The sequence below is a fragment of the Aquarana catesbeiana genome, linkage group LG07 (assembly GCF_042186555.1).
Source record: "Aquarana catesbeiana isolate 2022-GZ linkage group LG07, ASM4218655v1, whole genome shotgun sequence".
Lineage (NCBI taxonomy): Eukaryota > Metazoa > Chordata > Amphibia > Anura > Ranidae > Aquarana > Aquarana catesbeiana.
Genome location: NC_133330.1, coordinates 27,744,672 through 27,757,650, shown reverse-complemented (window position 1 = coordinate 27,757,650; position 12,979 = coordinate 27,744,672). Strand labels below are relative to the sequence as shown.

General features: G+C 43.1%; 2 protein-coding genes across 2 annotated transcripts in view; both read right to left on the bottom strand.

Annotated features, from left to right (window-relative positions):
- Nucleotides 1-12,979, bottom strand: part of NCKIPSD (NCK interacting protein with SH3 domain) — a gene marked incomplete in the record, with an annotated part of 558,334 nt that overhangs the window by 249,838 nt on the left and 295,517 nt on the right.
- The window catches only part of LOC141102820 (E3 ubiquitin-protein ligase ARIH2-like), a gene marked incomplete at its 3' end in the record, with an annotated part of 36,423 nt that overhangs the window by 14,512 nt on the left and 8,932 nt on the right, over nt 1-12,979 (bottom strand). The window contains 1 exon segment of the mRNA XM_073591844.1: nt 6,757-7,123. Coding sequence (XP_073447945.1) covers nt 6,757-7,008 — 252 coding nt within the window.

Sequence of the window (12,979 nt, the reverse complement as noted above, 5' to 3'; positions counted from 1 at the left end):
AACAATGTTATTAAAATGACTTGCGAATTTGAGCGATCGCAGCGGCTCAAATTCGCAATAAAATTCGCAGCAGTGTGAACCTAGCCTGAAAGTGAAAAAATGTTCTTGTAAAAATAAGAAAAAAAAGTTTTAGTGTGAAAAGGCCCTTAGGCACATAATTAACCATTTGCACCTTGTCCCTGAGGTTAACCCCTTCCCAGCCAGTGTCATTAGAAGAGCGACACCCCCCAACCCCCCCGGCGTCAGATTGCCCGCCGCAGGATCACAGTCCCGTTATAAGTCGCTGATCACTGCCACACACACACACATTATATTTACATCCATACACACACGTCATCGCGCATGTGCACTGAAGAAATGGCTCGCTCATGCCGTTTCTTCAGCAGCCGTGACCGGCGGCTCCGGCCAATCACAGCGCCGGAGCCCACAAACCTGGAAATAACTCTGGGAGACATGTCGCCGGTCACAACGGTGTGCGGGAACTGCTGCAACAACTTCGATCTAAGGTAAGTATTTCATAATGAGCTAGTATACGATGCATACTAGCTCATTATGCCTTTGTCCTTTTTTTTGTTTTTTTCTCAGGTTTACAACCACTATAAAAGTAGCCAAATAGAAAAAAAAATGGCCTTGTCATGAAGGGGGTAAAATCTTTCAGAGCTGAAGTGGTTAAGTGTGTGTGTGTGTGTGTGTGTGTGTGTGTGTGTGTGTGTGTGTCTCTGTGGATTGGGGGGGGGGGGGGGGGGGGGTAGGTGTTGAGAAATGGCATGTTTCATGTTACACCCTAAATATGGGTGTATCATAATACATAAGCCCTCCAGGCTGCTCAACATACAATAAATCAACATCACCTCTGTCTGGGCAGAATAGCCCTTCTCCAACTTGGTTCTGCTTAACCAAGAGATTGCTAGTGGATACTTGAGCTGTGGCTCATTGATCACCCCATTGATGTGATTGACCAGGCTGCATATTTCTAGGACCAATGCCACTTGAATGAGCCAGTGGCATGACAACAATGATCTACAGTTGGGAAAATAATTATTTGATCCCCTGCAGATTCTGTAAGTTTGCCCACTTGCAAAGAAATGAAAGGTCCATCATTTTTATCATAGGTGTATTTTAAATGATAGAGACAGAATATCAACCAAAAATCCAGAAAAAAAAACACATGATACAAATGTTATAAGTTGAGATGCAGTTCAGTGAGTAAAATAAGTATTGGATCCCCAAGCAAAACATGACTTAGTACTTGGTGGAGAAACCCTTGTTGGCAAGCACAGAGGTCAGACGTTTCTTGAAGTTGGTGGCCAGGTTTGCAGACATCTCAGGAGGGATTTTGGACCACTTTACAGATTTTCTCTAAATCCTTAATGTTTCTTGGCTGTCACTTGGCAACTCAAACTTTCAGCTCCCTCCATACATTTTCTATGGGAATAAAGTGTCACTAAACCCAGTAATATGAAAAATAGTTCCTCTGCCCCCCCTCCCCTCCTCCCGTGCCTACAGCTTATAAATCATCTTTTTACATTAAAATACTGCCACTATATACCTTTTTTGCTGATCTGTATACCAAGGTCACATGATAAACTGCACAGTCTGTCCAGTGCGGAGATTTCAGGTAGGAGATTACAGCCTGTATACACACTCATATGTGTGATGTCAATATCATGTGACCTGAACAGTTCAACTGAAACAGGAAATGTTCTCTCCAGCAAATAGAGACTAAACCGAGCATGTGCAGGATGGCTACCCTCACTGTATTATATGGCCTTGCCAAGATAGTGTTTGGAGGGAAGGATCTATCCATATAGTGTCAAAGAGCCTTTTACACAGAGGATTAACCCCTTAACAGTGGGTATAACAAGCATGAGGTTTTACTGTTGTGGGTTTAGTAACACTTTAAGGTCTAAAGACTGCCTAGGCCACTCCATGACCTTAATATGCTTTTTCTTGAGCTACGCCTTTGTTGCCTTGGTGGTATGTTTTGGGTCATTGTCACGCTGGAAGACCCATCCAATGGCCCATCTTCATTGTTCTGGCTGAGACCCCTTTCACACCGAGGGCGTTTTGCAGGCGCTATAGCGTTAAAAATAGCGCCTGCAATCCGCCCTCAAACAGCTGCAGCATTGTCTCCAGTGTAAAAGCCCGAGGGCTTTCACACCGGAGCGCTGCGCTGGCCGGACGTCAGGAAAAGTCCTGTCAGCAGCTTCTTTGGAGCGGTGAAGGAGCGGTGTGTTTACCGCTCCTCCACCGCTGCTCCCCATTGAAATCAATGGGGCAGCGCTGGGATACTGCTGGCAAAACGCCGCTATTGCAGCGCATTGCGGGCGGTTTGAACCCTTTCTCGGCCACTAGCGGAGGGTAAAAGCGCCCCGCTATCGGCCGAAATGCGGCGCAAATCCGACGGTAAAACGCCGCTATAAATAGCAGCGTTTTACCTCCAACGCTATAGGCGGCTCGGTGTGAAAGGGGTCTGAGGGAAGAATCTCCAAGATTTTACAATACATGACCCTGTCCTTTGGCCCCTAACTACGGCAAAGTCGGCCAGTACCTTTAGCAGAGAAACAGCTCCAAAGCATAATGTTTCCACCTACGTGCTTGACTGTAGGGATGGTGTTCTTAGGGTCATAGTCAGCATTTTTCTTCCTCCCAACACCGCGAGTTGAGTTAATGCCAAAAGAGCTCAATCTTGGTCTCATCTGACCACAGCATTTCCTCCCAATCCTTCTCTGAATCATTTAGATGTACAGGCCTGTCTGAAGTTTTCCAATGTACATGTGCCTTCCTGAGGAGGGGGACCTTGCGGGCGCTGGAGGATTTCAATCTATGGCGGGGTGTTGTATTACCAAAAGTTTGTTTGGCGACTGTGGTCCTAACTGCCTTGAGGTCATTCACAAGCTCCTCCCATGTAGTTCTGGGCTGATCCCTCACTTTTCTCATGATCATCCTTACCCCATGAGGCGAAATCTTGCATGGAGCTCCACACCGAGGGAGATTGATGGTTATTTTGTATTTCTTCCATTTGCGAATAATCACTCCAACAGTTGTCTCCTTCTCACCAAGCTTCTTGCCGATAGTCTTGTAGCTCATTCCAGCCTTGTGCAGGTCTACAATCTTTCCCCCCGACGTCCTTTGACAGCTCTTTGGTGTTGCCCATGATGGTGAGGTTTGAATGGAAGAAAGTTTCTGTGGACAGGTGTCTTTTATACACATAACGAGTTGTCGTTAGGAGCACCTTCTTAAAATTGACAGGACTAATCTGTGTACCACATACTGTATCCAGTCTATGGGAGCCATCAAATACTGATTTTACTCACTGAACTCCAACTCAATTTATAACATTTGTATCATGTGTTTTTTCTGGATTTTTGGTTGATATTCTGTCTCTATCATTTAAAATACACCTATGATAAAAATTATAGACCCTTCATTTCTTTGTATGTGGGCTGACTTACAGAATCTGCAGGGGATCAAACAATTAATTTTCCCCACTGTATTCAGGTGTCTGGATGGGTGCAATTCTCACCACCACTGTAAGGGGGCATTCTTCCCACTGATGGTCTGATTTGAGGGGTTCCCCTCGATCTGAAAATTATTTAATGAGCCCCATAGAGGGTAAAGCTTTGGGTATACTACTTTAGCATGACAATTTCCACACTACAGTACAATGAACTTGTGTCAAAAAAAAAAAAAAAAAAAAAAAAAGAACCCTGTTTACTGTCACATGGAGTAACTGATTATGATGTTTAAATTAAAAAACAATCTGGATATAAAAAGAAAAAAAGCACATGTGCCAGTATGAAAAACAAACTGAAAGGTTTGAACAATAGCAATGAGTTAGATTTAAAAAACAATGCGGATTAAAAAAAAAAAAAAAAAAAAAACAACAAGAGACACATGTGTCAGTATGAAAGAAGCGAACTGAAAATTAGGTTTGAACAATAGCAATGTGTGTGGGTGGCATTACACAGAGGATGATGAGGGGGGGGGGGGGCAGGCATTTTTTGCAAAACAGCTGCTTAACCACTTGAGCTCCGGAAGGTTTACCCCCTTTATGACCAGGCCATTTTTTGCTATACCGCACTGCGCTAGTTTACCTGGTAATTGCGCGGTCATGCAACGCTGTACCCAAAACTACATGTATACAATTTCTTTTACACAAATAGAGCTTTCTTTAGGTAGTATTTGATAACCTCTGGGGTTTTTTTTATCTCTTTTTGCAATATAAAAACGAAAAAAAGACTGAAAATTTTGAAAAAAAAATTTTTTACTTTGCTATAAAACATATCCAAAAAGACTAAGTTTCTAAATCAATTTTGGGCAAAATGTATACTGCTACATGTCTATGGTAAAAAAAAAAAAAATCCAATACGTGTGTTTTGATTGGTTTGCATTAAAGTTAGAGTCTACAAACTATATATAATGGAATTTTTATTTATTTTACGAAATACTACTAATGGCGGTGATCAGCAACTTATAGTGAGAGTGCGGTGGGAAATCTTACACTAACAGATCAAGGGGAGAACTGACTGTCACTGACACAAATACAGTGATATGACTATACACTGTCACTGCACGAATGACACTGGCTGGGAAGGGGTTAACATCTAGGGCGATCAAGGGGTTAAATGTGTGCCTAACTATGTGTAATGTGTGTAAAGTGTGCTGCTTTTACTAACAGATCTCTAAGCTTCTCATCCCTGTTTTGCAGGGATGAGAAACAGAGATGTTCCCTGGGTACAGAGCTCTGTGTTGAATGTCAACACAGAGCTCTGGCCTGTGAATGTAAACAGCCGATCAGCAGGTCCCGGCCGGGACTTGCTGACAGGCACCCACTGTCGATATCCAGAAGTAGGCAGCGACGTACTGGTAGGTAACTTTGCCTACAGCAGCTGTCTATCCGCAGTACATTGTGGGTGGTCATCAAATGGATAAATGAGACGTATATGCTAAAACACACACACACCATACTGTACAAGCTCACCTCCATGCTGCAGCATCTGTGTAATGCTGCAGCTGTCCCATGTCGGCGCTGACTGCTCAGTTCTCCATCTGCTCTGAGCAGAGACTATCAGTCACTACTCTCCGTTCTGCTCCCTTGGCTCCCACTGGAGTGCCAGGCAAGGGGCGGGCACAGCTGGCTCTCAGTCACGCACTGAAAAGTGGAGCCAGCTGTCAATAAGGCAGTGAGGTGGATCCTGACAATATTGTTGGGATCCTTCCAGAGTCTGGCACAGCTCTGCCCTTATACAGCTGATAGCGGATACAGACAAAAGCCATAAGTTGGGTCTGGGTCACAGGAGGACAAAATTACATACAGTCCTGTGACGCACAAGAGAAAAGCTCTGGCCATACTTCTCTCTTAAAGTGTGCCTTCTACAGAATAAAATTTCATGAACAAGATGCCTGTTGATAGTTGTGACGAAATCTTGGCAAGTATCATGTAACAGACAAGCCGTTGCTCCAGGTGGGCTGACCGCTACTTTCCTCCACAACTTTCCTGAACTCAGGTTCCAACCCAGTTCGTCTCACTACAAACAATCTAAGATCCAAAAAGGCTGCACTCCAAAGGAAAAAAAAATACAACTTTATTAAAGTGTTGCTAAACCCAGGACCCTGTATTCACTATATCTGGTCTCTCACAGTACAGAGAACATGGAAAGGCAATTATTTTAGTAAATATAAACTGCTAAATACCTTTTCTCATCAGCAGTATATAGCAGTTTTGTGACTTCTATCAGTGTCTGGTTAAAGCTTGTAGGAGGAGTTTTCACACTGCACTGGCTGTCCTATCAGGATCCAGGACCCCTGACCCTCGGTCTGGATAGTGCTGATTGGCCCTGTGCTGATCACATTCCCAAGAATAAAAAGAAAAACACTCTAGCAATGCACACCAAACTGAGCATGTGCAGCCTGACTCCAGTAACTCTGTCTTATCCGGACCTGTTTTGGAGTCAGTGGAAGAAGAGGAGAATCTGTGTATACAGGATCAAACAGCCTTTTTACACAATGCAGAGGACTAACCCCTTAAGGTTGCATAGTTAAGTGATGAGATCGTGTGAAACGTGTTGACTACTTCTGTCTTCATGGTGTCTTAATACTGCATTTGTTTGCTTTTACCTCAATAAAGTTGGATTTTGTTTTTTTTTTTTTGGAGTGCAGCCGTCCGGACTTTTGGATCTTACAAAATCTTGGTGAGGTCAGGGTCTTCTGAACTTAGGAGCCCTCAGACAGGCATTGACTTTAGCTCCAAGCTGTAACACCCTCTACCATCCCACAATGCAATCCCCTGCTGCTGTTTCTGAAGAGCTCATACTGTATCAATGGATGCCAGGAGCATACCAGAGTTCAGACCTGGAGCTCTGTTAGAGACAGGGTCACTTTAATGTCCCAGTTATGCCAGAACTCATTTGAATACTTGTTTCACATCAATGACGCCAAGTATCGGAGCCAGAGGATACGCCCGCCAAGTAACCAGCATTTCCAGGAGGTGGTCAGCAATGCCACTCAACAGTTTTTTCCCTTCATAAAAACAAAAAATGGTAATACTGGGCGGCAGCAGACACCACATGCTACTGGAATATGGCGTCGGCTTGTACGAATTCTGCTCCAGAGGATCACAGGGATCCCTGCACCCTATTTAAAATTCAACTTTGCTCTGAGACTCTCAACACTGCCCAGAGGTTTAGCATTGCTGCCATTGACTAGTAATGTTCTAGCTGCAGAACCCCCTTACAAGTCGGAAGCAGTCCTCACCTGCAGCATGGAAGCCATGTTTGCCATCTGTTCATTGAGCGCACTCTCCGATTCCCTGTAGGTCAGACAGGTGAACTGGTATTCCTCTGGGTCAAATGAGTCTGCACCCTGTTGCTCCACGTCATTGGCAACACCAACATAGTAATCTTCTATATCCCCTGGGTCGTCATCTTCCTCCTCTTCCTCATCCTCACAATTAGGGTCGTAGTCTTCATTGCTGTCCGATCCTTGACTGTTCATATCGACAGACATTTTACCATCGAGGGGGGGGGAGGAGGCCTAGACTAGAGCTACAAAATCCTGAGCATGTCCACTTTACTGCAGGATGCCTCGCTGCTTTCTGGCACCCATCTGGGGCTGTAGTATGCTGGAGTGAGGAAAAAAAAAAAAAAAGAGAAGAGAAACAAGTTTACTAATTAGAAACATATATAGAGATCATAGAAGAAAGTGAACTACACATTAAAGCAGGGGTCTTCAAACTGCGGCCCTCCAGGTGTTCAGGAACTACAATTCCCATCATGCCTAGTCATGTCTGTGAATGTCAGAGTTTTACAATGCCTCATGGGATGTGTAGTTCTGCAACAGCTGGAGGGCCGTAGTTTGAGGATCCCTGCATTAAAGCTTCAGTAGGGCAGTAGAAAAACCAAAAGATGAAGTACAAAAAGTGATAGAAACCATATTTCAAATGACTTTGCTGACAGCCTGTCATATGTACTCTGTTTCCCCGAAAATAAGACCTAGCGTGATTGTTGGTGATGGCTGCAATATAAGCCCTACCCCCCAAATAAGCCCTAGTTAAAGTCCTTGTAGGTCTTATTTTCAGGGTAGGGCTTATTTTCGGGGAAACAGGGTAGGGCTTATTTGGGGGGTAGGGCTTATATTGCAGCCATCACTGACAATCAAGCTAGGTCTTATTTTCGGGGAAACGGGGTAGTAGTAACTCCAGGCAGATATAGAAGATAGTATTGAATGCAGCTTTGTAATAAAAAAAAAATCATTACTTTTTTTAATTTTTTTTTGTTTAATAGCCATCGGCAGTGGGCAATTTAAAAAAAAAAAAAAAAAAAAACAGACAGGCTGGTTGTAACCAAGTCGATTGATGGATTGACTTCAGTACAACTAGCCTGCCCATTAGACAGACTGAATCTCGGCTGGTCCCTTCTGAACCGACTGAGATTCAATCCACCTATGCCTGGCTTTACAACGGTTTGTGTGTTATCTTAAAGAAGAACTCCAGGTGACATTTTTATTTTTCCATGTAGTGGGGCTGTGCCTGCACTGCATGGGTTAACTGCTCGCTTTGTCCAGGGGCAAAAGAAAAGGCTATACTTACCGGATCCTTTGGAAAATGGTGCTCCCTCATGTTCAGCGGTGGACTGTTCCTGCCACCCTCATGTCCAGAGCCAGTCTATGGGCATGATTATGTCAGGGACAGTCCATTCACAAGAATGCTAGCAAGCGGGGGGGGGGGTTAGGAGCGTTGGGGACCGGTCTTGTATTCAGAGGATCGGCGGATTAGGTATATCTCCGCTCTCATCACAGGCCAGACAAAAATGAGCAGTTCGCCCATAAAGTGCAGGCACTGCCCCACAGCATTGGAAAATAAACATTTTGCCTGGAGTTGGTTTTTTAAGCCTGGTACAGAATGTTGGACAAATGATCGCCCATTTTTTTTTTCTTTTTTCTGCACGCTAGTCTCGTAACGAAAATGAAGGTGTTACTAAAATTCTTGTGCGCAAGAATATAACCTTTGAAGTGATATAACATATTGTAATTTTTGGACAAAACCTGTACTGATGAAATAAAAAAATCATTTGTTCCGGTACCATACGAGAAAAATGTTCACGCTTGTTCCTTCGGGTTAATTTTGGATGAACTGTCCTGATCGGCACCTGAAAGCTGTGCACCAACGATCAGACTGGCGTACAATATATCCAAAAGCTGCATTTTTATCTGATTTTGAGCCCTTTTGAACTGGTCTTTAGCAAACTTGCAGTAAAAACATATGCATTTTTAGCTGTGGTTTTGCAGTTTCAGATGCGTTTTCTGCACTAGGAGTTGACCGATTATCGGCGGCCGAATCCGTATGAGTACCAAACTTACCGATATTGCTTCAAATAAGGCATGCAGCTGCAGGCATCGCCCCGGTACCGTTCTTTAGAGCGGACGGTCGGCTTTATTGTAATGACAACCGATGCGGCTAAGCAGCCGCTCCGCCATTATCGCAAGCAGTGACAAATTGTCACTCTTTTTTTGGAGGAAGAGAAAGAAGAAAGAGGAGGAGGGAGGAGGAAAGAAAGAAAAAGGAAAAAAAGAAAGAAAAAAGGAAAAAAGAAAGAAAAAAGGAAAAAAGAAAGAAAAAAGGAAAAAAGAAAGAAAAAAGGAAAAAAGAAAGAAAAAAGGAAAAAAGAAAGAAAAAAAGGAAAAAAGAAAGAAAAAGGAAAAAAGAAAGAAAAAGAAAAAAAAGAAAGAAAGAATCACCACGGGTTCATGAAGACTTCACAACTGCACCAAATCCAACATCAAGAACTATTTAGCACCAGATCAGAAAACAATTTCCATGAAGAAAAAAATAAATAAAAATCTTCTGAACTAATTACAGAGGCTCTTCAGTAAGATAATGACTCAGGCTTGGGTGTCAAGAATCTTCCAATATCTGCAGCTGTGTAAATGTTTAGCTGACGTCTCCCACTGATAACCAAATGCTTTCATAAAGCTCGCCAAGTAAAAGCAGACTACAAGCCTCCACTGGAGGAGCTGGAAGCCCCAGAAATGTTGCATGCTGGGCATTGTGGTCCTTCATAGCCCTACTAAGCTCTCAGTGCACGGTGCGTCTATAGCCATTTTTCTTTCTTTTGGATTCATTTCGGCTTCCATCAGACGTTCTGCTGAAATTCCATTACTTCCTGTGTGATGAAAAGTCTGCCCCCAGGACAAAAGCGAGTGTTACCCCCTCATTCACACTGAGCACGCCTTTAAACTCGCACGATGTCAAAGCCGCATTTCAGTCCGACTTCAAGGGCGAATTGAAAGACAACTGTGCGGGTTAATGCATAGATGTCTATTGAAATCGCCCCTGAAGTCGCCAAAAGTAGTGCAGGAACTACTTTTGGAAATCGGTGCAGCGCCGCAAAGTCAGCGTCGCACCGATTAGGACTCTATTGCCAGCAATTTGACATGCAATTGGACCTGTCAAATCGCGCTAAGAGCCAGTTCACACCACATGCAACACATCAAAAACGCACCCGAAACGCGCCTAAAATCATGCATGCAAAGTTGCAATTGGAACCGGTCTGGAGTGCGTTTTTGTAGTGTTAACCAACCCGAATACTTAACTGGACAGAAGTAAATCCTGACAGGAGTTCTAACCTATCCCTAACATATACAAAACTAAAATACAAGGTTTTGGTCAAAGATACATTTTAAATCAGCTACATATGTTCCAGGTCCATAGTGACCAAAAGGTGTGTAAAGTCTTAGGGCTGGTCCACACCACAAAAACGCACTCCAGATCCTTTCCGCATGTGTTTTTGCATGCACATTTTTTGATGTGTTTCCAGATGCTTTTTTTCCGTCTTGTTTCCTGTATTTTTTCACTGTACAGGGCCAGTTTACACTATAGAAAATCTGGATGCATTTACCAGATGCTTTTCTGCTTCCACCCTTTTTTTTTTTTTTTTTTTTTAAGCGTTTTTGATGCAGTCCCGTTTATACGCTGTTGGTCCGTGTTTTGTGTGTTCCGGTGCATTATTCCTTCTCTTTTTTCTTCACCTTAACCACTTCAGCCCTGGAAGGTTTACCCCCTTCCTAACCAGGCCATTTTTTGTGATACGGCACTGCGTTACTTTAACTGACAATTGCGTGGTTGTGCGACATTGTACCCAAATAAAATTGATGCCTTTTTTTTCCCCCACAAATATTTCTTTCTTTTGGTGATATTTGATCACCTCTGCGGTTTTTATTTTTTGCGCTATAAACAAAAAAAAAAAAACAAACAAAAAAAAGCGACACTTTTGAAAAAAAAATATATAAAAAAAAAAGTTAAAAAATACGTAATGTAAAAAAACCAAAAGTATTCAATCAATTTAGGTCGATATGTATTCTGCTACATATTTTTGGTAAAACAAAAATCCAAATAAGCGTATATTGATTGGTTTGCACAAAAGTAATAGCGTCCACAAAATATGGGATAGATTAGGGAACTTACATTTTTTTTTTCTACAAGTAATGGTGGCGATCGGCGATATTTAGCAGGACTGCGACATTGTGGCGGACAAATCTGATCCCAAAAGTGACACTTTTTGGGGACCAGTGACACAAATACAGTGATCACTACTAAAAAATGCACTGATCACTGTATGACACGGGTAGGGAAGGGGTTAACACCAGGGGGCGATCAAGGGGTTAGTGTCACACTGACAGGTGTTTTTTCACCTGGATGCATAGGATGCGTTAAGGTGAAAAAAACACGAACCTTTACAACCCCTTTAACTGTGTTTCCTGGGTGTGTGCCAACTGTGTGGGGGATGGGCCTACTAGGAAAACACAGAGATTGTTGTTCCTGATTACAGTAAAACCTTGATTTGAGAGCGTTTTGCAAGACAGGCAAAATGTTTTAATAAATTTTGACTTGATATACAAGCGATATCTTGATGTACAAGTAGTGTCATGTCACAACTGAGTATAAAAGAGAAAAGAGGCGCCTCCAAGTGTAGCAATATGGTTACATTTAAGGAAGCTGTTCCTGATCACTAGGAACAGACAATCTCTCTCTACTTCCCTGACAGAACGGGGATCTGCCTGTTTACATTGACAGATTCCTGTTCTGGCTGGAGGAGCGATCGTGGCTCGTCGGCCACGCGCATTGGCTCTGCCGTAGTGCCGCAGGCACTTGCACCTCTTAAAATGGCCGACGTACACCTACGGCGGTTTGTGCAGTTGTGCCGACCTGCCGCCATATAACGACGGCGGCTGGTCGGCAAGAGGTTATTAAAAATTTCCTTTACAATTTGCAGCCACTGATTTATACAGTAATCAGTGGCTATTTATAGCACTGATCACTGGATAAATGTCAATAGTCCCAAAAAAAAGAGTCAAAAGTGTCTGCTCTGTCCGCCACAATCCTGCTAAAAATCGCAGATCACCGCTATTACTAGTAAAACAAAAAAAATTAATAATAAAAATGCCATAAATATATCCCCTATTTTGTAAACACTATACGTTTTGCGTAAACCAATCAATATACACTTATTGCAAATTTTTTTTTACTAGAAATATGTAGAAAAATACGTATTTTCCTAAAATGAAGAACATTTTTTTTTTTTTCCGATATTATAGCCAAAAGTAAAAAAAGTTTGATTTTTCAAAACTGTCGCTCTTTTTTTATTATAGCGCAAAAAAATAAAAACCGCAGAGGTGATCAAATACCACCAAAAGAAAGCTCTATTTGTGGGAAAAAAGGACATCAATTTTGTTTGTGTACAACGTTGCACGACCGCGCAATTGTCAGTTAAAGCGACGCAGTGCCGTACTGAAAAAAAGGTCTGGTCGTTAAAGTGGATTTCCGCTTTAAAAAAAAAAAAAACAGGAAAAGTCAGCAGCTACAAATACTGCAGCTGCTGACTTTTAATAATTGGACACTTACCTGTCCCAGGGTCCAGCGATGCGGGGAAACGCAGCCCCGCTCGTCTCCCCCTCCTCTCTGCTGCGCCGGCATTGTCACTGTGGGCACGCGCTGTGACTGGTCGGGCAATCATCTCGGACCTGTGACGTGCCCCAGATGATTACCGAGAGGAAGGAGGGAGAGGTGAACTGACTTCCGAGGCCGCAGAGCCACAGGAGGAAGTGGGAAAGAGGATTTCCGCTCCCCCCCCCCCACCCCCCCAAAAAAAGAAAAAAAAAAATATCATGCCAAATGTGGCATGTCATGGGGTCACCTTCCCTTAAAGCAGAAGTTCCATTTTTGGGTGGAATTGTATATGCTTTGTTATTTTTATTTGCCCTTTTTTTATTCCCATAAAAGTGGAGTTACCCTTCAATATTCTGGTTGTGTCCCTGTCTTCCTGCAGTCTGCATGTGAATACACCAACTACTCAGCTACTTTCAGCAGCACCGGGACATCCATGGTGTCACTGCACCCCTCTCCTGCCTACAGCTTCCATTGATTGACAGACATTGGAGGACTGCAGATAACTAATAATCACATTCCAATGACAGGGGCATG